Source organism: Solanum dulcamara, chromosome 1 (genome assembly GCF_947179165.1).
Source record: "Solanum dulcamara chromosome 1, daSolDulc1.2, whole genome shotgun sequence".
Taxonomy (NCBI): domain Eukaryota; kingdom Viridiplantae; phylum Streptophyta; class Magnoliopsida; order Solanales; family Solanaceae; genus Solanum; species Solanum dulcamara.
The window spans coordinates 80,426,839-80,439,796 of record NC_077237.1 but is presented as its reverse complement, the minus strand read 5'-3'; the positions used below and the strand labels follow the sequence as shown (position 1 = coordinate 80,439,796).

Sequence of the window (12,958 nt, the reverse complement as noted above, 5' to 3'; positions counted from 1 at the left end):
CTTTAGAATTGAGTTGGGTTGGGCCAATCCATTTTGACAGCTTTGGTTTTGCACATGAAACTTTTGAATGAAAAAGTTGAGTTGCATTATCCTTCATTTCGCGTATTTTCTTCTTTCACTTTTGTTTGTCAATTTTAAATTCTACACATTTTAATAATAATACTAATTAATATTAAATATTATATCATAATATTTGTATTAATTGATTACAACAACAACAACCCAGTGAAATCCCACAACATGGGGTCTGGAGAGAGTAAAGTGTACGCAGACCTTACTTCTACCAGGGTAGGACGACTGTTTTCGAGAGACCCTCGGCTCAAAAGAAGTATAAAAAAAGGTCAGATAAGGCTAAGAAGTTCAAAGCGATACCAGAAAGCAAATAACGAATAACGCAAATAACGAAAGCGACACAGATAAAATAGAGTAATCAAAGTACAGAAAGTAATAGAAGGATAATAACAGAAGATTTGTATTAATTGATTATAATCTTATATTATGAAAAAAAATGATTTATGTATAAGTAATTAATGTTAAATATAAAATAGAAAAAAAAATTCTCCCTCCAATTTAAAAAGAATGACTTATTTTTATTTTTGGACTACTTCAAAAAGAATGTCTCCTCTGCTTTTTCGATAATACTTTAATTTCAGTTTTCCACATGACATATTTAATGCCAAAAAATTAAAGAGTATTTTGATATATTTGACATAACTTTAATTTAGCATCAAAAAATTAAAAAACCTTTTTTATTTTCTTAAACTCAATGCTAAATCAAATAATAATAAAAATAATAATTTATTAAGAATAATAAACATTAATATTTATTTTTTTAAAGTAATGAACGAATAAAAATACATGAATATAATACATTGGAAAGATAGACTTTAAAAACAGAGGAAGAAACAACACTAATAGCTCGTTTGGATGGATTTATTTTAGATAATTTATAAGTTGATAAAATAGATGTAGCTCAGCTTATTTTTTTTGATTTATAAATTAATTTTAACTTATAAATTGATTAAAATAAATCTATTCAAATAAATTTAATTATTTATTAAAAACTTATTTTAAATATAAAATAACTTTAAATTAATCAATTAAATATTAAAAAAATTAAAAATTATTTATAAATAACTTATAAGTGAGTTCAAAGGCTTTAATACAATGGAACAGAGTAAGCATAAGGACAATATTTACATTATCTTCAGCTAACCACTGGTTTACCTTGGGTCACGCTTTCCTCTCCACGTGTCATACGAAGCTTCCATTGACACCATATATCCCCATTCATTTTCCCATGTTACCCTTTTATCTGTTTTTTTGTTAGTTTAATTTGACATAAAATTTAAGATTTTTTTTTTAAAATTTTATAATTTTAAATTAAAATTATGTCATTTATCAAAACATTTTTTAATACTATGAGCTTAAACATGTTACCTAAAAAAAAATTGAAATTAAAATTTTAACAACAAACCCATTTTTTTTGGAATAGATTAAAAAGGAACACATTTTTTTTTGGGAGTGTTAAAAATAGTTTGTTCATGGGACTACATCGAATTGCGTGCCACCCAATTTTCCCCAATCTATATATTTTTTTGATGTAGAATTGTATTACATATACTGGTGTTGTTACTGAAGAGTTTGAGGGGAAGAAGGAAGAAGTAGCGATGGATCACGCAGCAGATGCTCATCGGACTGATTTGATGACCATCACTAGGTTCGTGTTGAATGAACAGAGTAAATACCCTGAATCTCGCGGAGACTTCACTATTTTGCTCAGTCACATTGTTCTTGGCTGCAAATTTGTTTGTACTGCTGTTAACAAGGTCAGTTTTATTATACATAAATGGAGTCTTCGAATCGATAGAGACGACATCGTTGACTTTGATTGACTCTTAGAATCTTGCTTAATCACATTTGTTTCCATGCTCAATTTCCTTATCCAATCATTTCTATGTAGATATATATGCACTTCTTTGTTTCTAATTGCTATTTAGGTTTTGAGTTTTTTAATTATAATCTTGTGTGTATGATGCCTGTGAATTGTGCTGGTGGGAGATAGTAACTGGAATAGTTAAAGTGCACGCAAGCTGGCCAGATAGAATAGTCATGAAAAGGATAATCTTGTGTATGATGACTGTGTTGGTGGGAGGTAACATGTACTAAGTGGAATAATTGAAGTTGATTAGATAGAATAGTCATAAGAAAGATAATCTTGTGTATGATGCTTGTGTTGGTGGGAGATAGCAGGTACTAAGTGGAATAGTCGAAATGTGCATTAGCTAGTTGGACATAATAGTCATAAAAAAGATAATCTTGTGTGATATGATGCATGTGCTAGTGGGAGATAGCATGTACTAAGTGGAATAGTTGAAGTGCGCGCAAGTTGGCCAGACATAATAGTCATAAAAAAGATAATCTTGTGCGTATGATGCCTATGCTAGTGGGAGATAACATGTATTAAGTGGAATAGTTGAAGTGCGCGCAAGTTGACCAGACATAATAGTCATAAAAAAGATAATCTTGTGTGTATGATGCTTGTGCTGGTGGGAGAGAGATAACAAGTACTAAGTGGAAAAGTTGAAGTGCGTGCAAGCTGGCTAGACAGAATAGTCATAAAAAAAGGTTTGCTCGCTTAGGTTATGCATGAAAATGTATACTCTTGCTATTGAGAGATCTTTTTTTTTTCTATGTTAACCCAGGTACGGCTGCGCTATTGTGTTTCAGGTTTTCTCATAATTGTCTGTTAGTTTCGGGGTCAAGATAAGACAAAATAATTCTTAATTCGTGTGAAAATAAATCTTGAATTTGCGAGAATCCTATGATCTCAAATTCTATTCCCAATGGAGGCAAAATATTAGGTGATTTCTTCTCTCTCATCTGTCATAGCTTTTATTGATAAAGTTACCCGGTACTTGTGCTTGTGGGAGGTAGCAGGTACCCCGTGGGGAGTTAGTTGGCACGCAAGCTGTCCCGAACACCATGGTTATGATTTTTTCTTATTTATAATAAAGCTTAAATTTTACAAGTTCATCCGCAAGAGGTTGGGATTTTATTTGATAAAGTTGTTTTCCTTATAGTGCTTAGTTGAATGGAGGAATGCCATTTCTTCATTCTTTCTTCTCTATTCAAATTTACAGAAGTTCCGGGTGGATTGGCTTAAGAGCGGCTCTCTAACCTATCCTTCCTTATTATGTTAATGGTCGAGGCAAAGGAAGCTTCACTGCAGTGACTCTTTCAGCATGCACTTTAAACTAGTTTTTTACGTTGTTTTGTTTTATCCTTCCTTCCATTATTGATGTATTTACCTGTGGATACATCTTTTTAGGCAGGTTTGGCCAAACTCCTTGGGCTTGCCGGTGAGACTAATGTGCAGGCAAGTTGTTAGAAATGCTTGCACTCGTAGTTTTAAAGCATTTAATTCTCTGTTTCTTATCAGAATGTTATAATTTCTAATTGAAGGGTGAAGACCAAAAGAAACTGGATGTACTCTCAAATGAAGTTTTCATCAAGGCTTTGGTCAGCAGTGGCCGAACAGTAAGAGTGGCTCATGTTTTAATGTACTGTGCTAAAATACCTAGTCACTGTGATGTTAAAGATCTCAAATTATACAGTGCATTCTTGTGTCTGAAGAAGATGAAGAGGCTACTTTCGTAGAGCCAGCTAAGCGTGGAAAGTACGTATTTTAGCTCTTCATAGTTTTAAGAACTAAGTTGTTTCCATTTGGGTTTTCATTAATATGACTGCATTTCATACAATATTAAAAACAGGTACTGTGTAGTTTTTGATCCTCTGGATGGATCTTCCAACATTGATTGTGGTGTTTCTATTGGAACGGTATCATTCCACTTTGAGCTATTAATTTTTCATTCACAGGCTTTTAACTACTATAACTTTTACCTCTTACGTGATGGCACAATGACATAATGCATCTGATTTATCTAGATCTTTGGGATTTACATGATGAAAGATGCTCATGAGCCAACACTAGATGATGTCTTGCAACCTGGAAAGAATATGTTAGCTGCTGGATACTGCATGTATGGAAGTTCTTGTACGGTATGGATATTCTCTTTTATGGCAAGACTTAAGATTGTTGTTGGATTCCACAAACATAGATCCAAAACTATACGATTTATTATATGATTCTTATTGGAAACTGTTTCCAAGTGTGAATCGCAAGTACCAGTGACAATATCTTTTTGTGGCTCGGTTGTTTGCAGCTTGTCTTGAGCACTGGAAAAGGTGTTAATGGCTTTACACTTGACCCCTCTTTAGGCGAGTTCATCTTAACTCATCCCGATATCAAGGTAAAATTGTTCCTCAGCTATTTACTTCTATTTAAAACGCACATGCGTCTCCTGACCTATGACTAGGTTTGATCATCCATTTCTGGATCATGTCGTGATTCATGAGTACTCAAGATTGTCTTAGAACTAAAAGTTGGATATAGTCCAGGAAGGTGGAGTTTGTATGGTAACAAGATTTTATCTTTAGATAATTTTGGAAGATACTTTCAAGACTAGTCGATTGTTCTTTATGTTATTACTTAATTAATTAATCATTTCTTACTTGTTATCCCCCGAGAATTTCTGCTAATGTATCTAGCATCAATTTTAAAGTTGTAAAAAAAGTATCTGTTTAAAATATAATTATCATGGTTTGGAGGCAACTGCATGTTTTATTTATTCATTTATCTCATATTTTAGTATGCGACTGTAGATCTTCTCTTGATACTATTCTCTATTTGAGATTATTGAATATTGGTAATTATAACTTTTTAAATTGTAATTCTTATTAGTAGTATGGGAATAATTTCTCATTCCATCACAGTGAGTCAAATATTAAAATTGGATAAAATAAGGTAAATAGGCCATGGATGTGAATGGAAGCAAAGGTAGATTAAACACTATATTCAAATTTTAATCTGATTGACCAACAGATGTAAAAGAAATGCAAATAATTGAGTAATTGTTATTGACTGTATTACAGTTACCTTAATTTCTGTGATGACTTGGTGGCGAACCAAACAACTGATTTATAATTATAATTGTTTCATATGTAAAATATGCTCTCTTTGTGGGAATGCTAGACAGCATGCCGTATGAAATTGTGTTAGTGTAATAACATCTTAATTCCTATGTTCTTTTCTGATTCTGAAGTGGCCTCTGCTTACACTTGAAATTATCTGTCTTTCTGCTATTTGACATTATGAGTGCTTGGTCTCATCTTTTGGCCTATCAACATTCCAATTTATGATTTTCTATTTGTTTGTTTTATGTTATTTCGATTGATGCATCTTTCTGTTTAGCAAAATCATTACCTTGCTTCCCACATGCAGATCCCTAAGAAAGGCAAGATTTATTCAGTGAATGAAGGAAATGCCAAGAACTGGGATGGTCCAACATCCAAGTATGTTTAATGAGTTTAGTAATATACAATTTCCAGATTTTATGATGTCTTACTTGCCTTCGAATTTCAGATATGTGGAGAGCTGCAAGTTCCCCAAGGATGGTTCTTCACCCAAATCGTTAAGATATATTGGAAGGTACTTGAGCTATGTAGTGTGAGATTTCAAGTGCTTAAATTGCTTAGTTTCTTATGCGTTCTATCTGTTGTGATTTCATTTCCTTCCATTAAAGAATTGCATCTTCAAATTCATTGTTCAAGCATTGAATTAACTTTCTAAGATTTACTTAGGAATAGAGATGAAAAACTTCTGGTGAATTGTCATCTATTGCCAACGTGAATAGCATTATAAAAATGATTCAATGACTATCTTGCAGCTCTTTGACCATCTTGCAGCTCTTATAAGTTAACTATAGTTCAATACTTTAAAGGTTCACATGAGATGTGCAGACAGGGTTGAATGTATGTCAAACCCTTATCGACTTATAATCAAGCTTGAGTTGTTTGGTTTGATTGGACGGGTTGGGTCTAATCAAAATGACTCCTTATATTTTGAGTGAGTCAGTGAGACATGAATAGGTCTTGTGAATTTTGAAAATCGACAATTGGTTTGATGTTGGTATTTTGTAAATCAATTGTTTTTATTGCTAGAGTCCTGCTTAGCTGATCTGATTAAAATGCAAAAGATGGGTTTCTCTGTCGGGATTCGGATATTACTTTGCAGTTGTTCTTAAACGGGTAGATGCAACAACTTTTATTTCTCTTAAGACAAATCTATGTAAATGAACTGATTATGTTTTGTTAGATGTATGTTAAAGATGTTGCCTGGTGTAAATATTAATTACCACTTCATTTTACATGACATATGGACTGTAACTTGCAGCATGGTAGCTGATGTTCATCGTACATTACTCTACGGAGGTATCTTTTTGTACCCAGCTGATAAGAAAAGCCCCAACGGGAAGCTGCGGTAAGTTATGAACATCCTCTGAGTCGTGAAGAAACTTCTCAACAATAATTTTCTGAAAGGTTACAAATGAAATTGTACGAAACAGGGTTCTCTATGAAGTATTTCCCATGTCATTTCTGATGGAACAAGCAGGAGGTCAAGCATTTACCGGAAAGGAGCGGGTAAGATATCTTAAATATTTAGTTACACTAATAAAAGAGAAACTTCAAGTTTGTTTTGGTTCCACTTTTAGTCCTTGCCAAAGAATTCTCCTAGAAAAATGAAAATTGGTAGTGTAGCTGATAGTCTCATGCATGTCACAACTACGCTTTAGTCCAAAACAAGTTGGAGTCGACTATATGAATTCTGATGGACCGTTTTATGCAGGCACTAGACTTAGTTCCTACGAAGATACATGAAAGGGCACCGATATTCCTTGGTAGTTATGATGATGTGGAGGAGATCAAAAGGCTTTATGCTGCTGAAGAGAAAAACTAATGGATGCACATTTACATTCATTATCTCTCACTTTACAATTCTTGCTGATGCTCATTGCTATTTGTTGAAATAGAGCAAACTGCTGGTTGTTATAAGTCACAAAATCATCATTAATGACTACAGATGTATGCTGCACATTAGCTTGTTAGCTACTGTGATAATAATTACTACATATAAATGAGCAATCTTGTCATCTATTACACTGTTTTGTATCACACTTTTGCAAGAAAAGTCAAAAAGTAGGCAGAATGCCTCTTTTTGAAAAGTAAAAAGCAAGAAAAAGTTGACAGCAAAGAAAAACGCGTGTCCTTTTGATAATTAACGCGTAGAAAATGCATTTCTTTTTTGATAGAAACGCAACGCGTAAAATTTTTACGCGTTTTTGTTTCCTATAAATAGAGGGTCTTTTACCCTCATTTACATCATCCCAACAAAATTACAATCAGAGAAAATAAAAATACAAAGAGAGTGTTATACACAAAGATAAATATTGTATTCTTGAGTGTCCTCTTTAGTAGTTGTTCCTTTTACAAGAGAGAAGTGTTAATTGTTGTTTTCTCATTGTATTTGAGAGCAGTGTATTCCCATATTATTATAGTAAGATTTTTCTACCCGTGTTTTTTCTCTTCCATCTGTTTGAAGGGTTTTCACGTAAAATTCTTGTGTTTAATTTATTTTTATTATTTATTATCGTATCAAACTTTAGTTGTGGTGCTTTCTCCTTCCAACAGTGGTATCAGAGCCCTCGGTTATTCTGTCTATTTTATACGAAGGTACTATTTGTGAATAGTAAAATTCGGTGAAAGTATTATTCACGTGAATAGTAAATTTTGGTGACAGTATATTTTGTCACGATTATTTGCAAAAATATTCAGAAACGATCTAGAAGGGTGTGAAACAAATAACAATGTCGAATACAACAAAGTTTGACGTTGAGAAATTCAATGGGCCTAATTTCTCATTGTGGAAAATGAAAATAAAAGCGATATTGAGAAATGATAATTGTTTAGCTGCAATTGAAGGAAGACCCACAGACTTCACTGATGATAACAAGTGGAACGACATAGACAGCAATGCAGTTACTGATCTACACTTGGCACTAGCTATTCAAGTGTTATCTAGTGTGGCTAAAAAATGGACCGTGAAAGAAATATGAGATACTCCTACGGGATTGTATGAAGCCAAGTCTTTGCATAATAAAATCTTCTTAAAAAGAAGATTGTATACTCTTCGAATGACAGAGTCCATGTCAGTTACTGAACACATCAATACTTTGAATACTCTGTTTTCGCAACTTACAACAATGAGTTGCAAAATAGAGAGGACTGAACGTGCATAACTTCTACTTCAAAGTCTACCTGACTCGTATGATCAACTCATCATCAACCTGACGAACAATACAGACAGTCTAGTTTTCGATGAAATTACAGCCGCCGTCTTAGAAGAAAAAAATCGTCGCAAAAATAAGAAAGACAGACAAGCAAGTTCGCAACAAGCTGAAGCTTTAATGATGGTAAGAGGAAGATCAACGGAACGTGACCCCAGTGGGAGTCTCAATCATGGTAGATCTCAATATATAAGTAAGAAGAATATCAAGTGTTACAACAGTGACAAGAAAGGGCACTTCAAGAAAGATTGTCGGTTCAAGAAGAAGAGTGAACACCCCGAGTCATCAAATGCTCAAAGGAATGTTGCAAGTACCTCAGATGATGGCGATATTTTATGTAGTGAAGCAATATCAAATAATGAAGGCAGAAAATGTTTCACTGATGTCTGGATTATGGACACATGAGCAACATGACACATGACTTTCCGGAGAGAATGGTTCCATCAATATAATCCTATCTCAGGAGGGTCTGTGTTCATGGGAGACGATCATGCTTTGGATGTTATTGGTATTGGGTCTATTAAAATAAAAATATATGATGGCACGGTACGCACCATCCAGGAGGTACGACATGTAAAAGATTTAAGGAAAAATCTATTGTCTTTGGGACAATTAGATGATAATGGATGTTTATATAAGACTCATGGTGGAGTCATGAAAATATCAAAAGGAGCGCTTGTAGTGATGAAAGCGAAAAAACTTGCTGCAAATCTATATGTGCTGAAAGGTGAAACACACCAAGAAGGAGAAGCATCAATAGCGTCAGCAAGCTCATTTGAAGTATCAATGATGATATGACATCGTAAACTTAGTCATATGTCGGTCAGAATGATGTTTGAAGATTCTTACTGAGCAAAAGCTTCTTTCAGGGCTCAAAAAGGTTTCACTATCCTTTTGTGAGCATTGTGTTATCAATAAGTAAAATAGACTAAAGTTTAGCAGTTCCTCTACTAAAAGAAAGGAAATATTAGATCTGGTCCACTCTGATGTCTCGCAAGCACCGGTGGAGTTCCTAGGAGGAGCAAAATATTTTGTGTCATTTATCGACAATTACTTCAGGAGAAATTGAGTGTATCCAATCAAGAGAAAGACAGATATTTTTTCAGTATTCAAGGAGTTCAAAGCGCGGGTAAAACTTGAATCTGAGAAAAAGATCAAGTGTTTGAGGACAGATAATGAAGGAGAATACACTGGTGATGAATTTGATAACTTCTGTAAATAAGAATGTATTAAACGATAATTCACGGTGAAATATACTCCACAACAAAATAAAATAACAGAGCGGATGAATAGAACCTTGTTGGAACGGACAAGAGCTATGTTGGCAACTGTAGGGTTGGAAAAACCATTCTGGACAGAAGCAGTCAAAACCTCTTGTTATGTGATCAATCGGTCACAATCAACCACAATTGATCTGAAAACGCCAATGGAGATGTGGACAGAAAAACCAGCTTATTATTCTCGTTTACTTATATTCGGAAGTCCTACTTATGTTATGTACAACACCTAAGAAAAATCGAAGTTGGAACCAAAATCCAGGGAATGCATTTTCTTAGGATATGCTGATGGAGTCAAGGGGTATCGCTTGTGGGATCCCACTGCCCGAAAGGTGGTAATCAGTAGGGATATTGTATTTGTTGAAAATAAGATACAAGCAAAAGAAAGTAGACTTCAAAAGAAAAATCAGAGACTACTACAGTTGAAGTTGAAGAAATAAAAGAAGTTTCAGTTTCTTCTGAAGCAGCACTAGAGCACGAAGAACAAGGGCAAGCTGAGATCAAAACTCCACAAGTTTGATGGTCAACTAGGGAGAGAAGAGAACCAACTTGGCACTCAGATTATTCTATTGAGAGCAATATTGCATACTGTCTATTAAGAGAAGTTGGAGAGCCTTCAACTTTTTACGAGACTATGAAAGGCCAAGAATCATCTCTGTGGATAGAAGCAATGCAAGAAGAAATTGAAGCTCTTCATAAAAATAAAACATGAAATTTTGTTCAATTACCACAAGAAAGGAAGACCATTGGAAATAAATGGGTCTACAAGATCAAACACAATAGTAATGATCAAGTGGAGAAGTATCGTGCAAGATTGGTGGTGAAAGAATTCGCTCAGAAAGAAGGTATAAACTTTAATGAGATATTTTCTCCGGTGGTTTGACTCACAACAATTCGAGTGGTCCTGGAGATGTATGCTACATTCGACTTGTACTTGGAGAAGTTAGATGTCAAAACTGAATTTCTTCATGGAGAACTTGAAGAAGAAATTTACATGCTCCAACCAAAAGGTTTTGAAGAACAGGGATAAGAGAACTTGGTTTGCAGGTTGAACAAATCTCTATACGGTCTCAAACAGGTGTCGAGGTGTTGGTATAAGAGTTTTGATTCCTTCATTATAGGCCTTGGATACAACAGACATAGTTCAGATCCTTGTGTTTATTACAAGAGATTAGGTGATGACGATTTTGTTATTTTGTTATTGTTTGTTGATGACATATTGGTAGCAGGCCCCAACAAAGATAGTCTCACAAATTTAAAAAACAGTTGGCTAGGGAATTTGAAATGAAGGAATTGGGACCAACAAACAAGATTCTAGGGATGCAAATTCACTGAGAGAGAATTAATAGGAAGATTTGGCTTTCTCAAAAGAACTATTTGAAGAAAATCTTGCGACGCTTCAAGATGCAAGACTGTAAGTCAATTTCTATCCCACTTTCTATTAATTTCAAGTTATCCTCATGTATGTGTCCTAGTAATGAAGCAGAGAGGATGGAGATGTCTCGAGTACCGTATGCATCAGCAGTGGGAAGTTTGATGTTCGCCATGATATGTACAAGACCCGACATTGCACAAGTAGTGAGAGTGATCAGTCGATACATGGCTAATCCTGGTAGAGAGCATTGGAATACTGTTAAGAGGATCCTGAGATATGTCAAGGGTACCTCAGATGTTGCAATGTGTTATGGAGGATCAGACTTTACTGTTAAAGGTTATGTTGATTCAGATTATGCATGTGATCTTGATAAAAGCAAGTCCACCACAGGTTATGTATTTACTCTTGCTGGAGGAGCTGTAAGCTGAGTTTCAAAACTGTAATCTATCATGGCTACATCTACGACGGAAGTAAAATATGTAGTATCTACACAAGCTAGCAAAGAGGCAATATAGATGCAGATGTTACTGGAGGAGCTCGGGCACAAACAAGAGAAGGTTGCTCTGTTTTGTGACCGTCAGAGCATTTTGCGTCTTGTAAAAAATCCGACATTTCATTCAAGGACAAAGCACATATGAGTTCAGTATCACTTTGTTCGTGAGAAGGTGGAAGAAGGCAGTGTGGATATTCAGAAAATTCACACTAATGACAACCTAGCAGATATGTTTACGAAGCCGATCAACAGTAACAAGTTTAAATGGTGTCGATATTCTATTGGTCTAGCAGAAACGTAACATTGCAGTAATTGAGTAGAAAAGAAGGCGTGAAGACTTAATTGATTCTCAATTAAATATTCAAGTGGGAGAATGCAAGAAAAGTCAAAAAGTAGGCAGAAAAAGTAATGCCTCTTTTTGAAAAGTAAAAAACAAGGAAAAGTTGGCAGCAAAGAAAAACACGTGCCCTTTTGATAATTAACGCTTAGAAAAACGCGTTCCTCTTTTGACAGAAACGCAACGCATAAAAATTTTATGCATTTTTGTTTCCTATAAATAGAGGGCCTTTTGCCCTCATTTACATCATCCAACAAAATTACAATCAGGGAGAGTAAAAATATAAAGAGAGTTATACACCAAGATAAATATTGTATTCTTGAGTGTCATCTTTAGTAGTTGTTCCTTTTACAAGAGAGAAGTGTTAATTGTTGTTTTCTCCTTGTATTTGAGAGCAGTGTACTCCCATATTATTATAGTAAAGATCCTTCTACCCCGTGATTTTTCTCTTCCATCTGTTTGAGGGGTTTTCACATAAAATTCTCATGTCCAATTTATTTTCATTATTTATTATCGTATCAAACTTTAGTTATGATGCTTCCTCCTCCTAACAACTTTATGTTATCTGTCCAACTTGTTACTCAACTAATATCCTAGAAAAATGAGTGGAAACAAGAATATCAAACTCTTATGACTCAGTTTGGTACCTGGGATGAAATAGCAATTTTATGGAATAAAATGCGGGATGGTTTATTCTGCGTTTTGATTAATTGGATAAGGAACAATAATTTAATGAGACATTTTAAAATAATGGAATTAGCTATATTTTTCATTTTCTTACTTGTGAATATTCAAGAATTTGCTCATATATTTATCAAACTTGAGTTTTACCGTACTCGGCAATAATATAGCTTTGAAAATAGCTCAAATATAATATGATTTCTTCATAAATTGATTAGGAATACCTATTTGTAGCAATTGAAGGTTAAATCTATTTAACTAAATAGTAAGAATTAAAATGAATTCAACAATTATGTAACGATAAAAATCATATATATTTCGTGTAATTGTATAAGTTGAGTATAGGGAAGATAATATGTGCACAATTTTACCTTTATTTTATGTGGTTAGACATATGATTTTCAATAAATTCCGGCGGTGTTACAAAACTAAGATAACAATATGAAGTAAGAAACTAGACAACAATTGATCGATAAGAGAGGAAGACTTTCAATAAGAAGTCGTTTGGTAAAGGGTAAAATAATAATGTTAAATAAAATGTATTAGTAA

The 12,958-nt window shown here is 34.0% G+C and overlaps 1 protein-coding gene across 1 annotated transcript; it reads left to right on the top strand.

Annotated features, from left to right (window-relative positions):
• Window positions 1-1,474: 1,474 nt before the first annotated feature.
• LOC129879904 (fructose-1,6-bisphosphatase, cytosolic-like) lies at window positions 1,475-7,059 on the top strand. The gene is made up of 12 exons (XM_055953642.1): window positions 1,475-1,829; window positions 3,332-3,379; window positions 3,466-3,540; window positions 3,618-3,679; window positions 3,774-3,840; window positions 3,949-4,062; window positions 4,227-4,313; window positions 5,345-5,415; window positions 5,486-5,551; window positions 6,296-6,382; window positions 6,468-6,543; window positions 6,749-7,059. Exons 1-12 carry the CDS (start codon window positions 1,671-1,673, stop codon window positions 6,857-6,859), a joined length of 1,023 nt encoding a protein of 340 aa, XP_055809617.1. The 5' UTR covers window positions 1,475-1,670; the 3' UTR covers window positions 6,860-7,059.
• The last annotated feature ends 5,899 nt before the right edge of the window (window positions 7,060-12,958 follow it).

Coding starts and splice junctions, on each gene's coding strand:
- LOC129879904 (XM_055953642.1), top strand. CDS start 1,671: ATGGATCACGCAGCAGATGCTCATCGGACTGATTTGATGACCATCACT. Junction 3,380..3,465: donor CCGGTGAGACTAATGTGCAG/GCAAGTTGTTAG, acceptor TTCTAATTGAAG/GGTGAAGACCAAAAGAAACT. Junction 6,544..6,748: donor CATTTACCGGAAAGGAGCGG/GTAAGATATCTT, acceptor CGTTTTATGCAG/GCACTAGACTTAGTTCCTAC.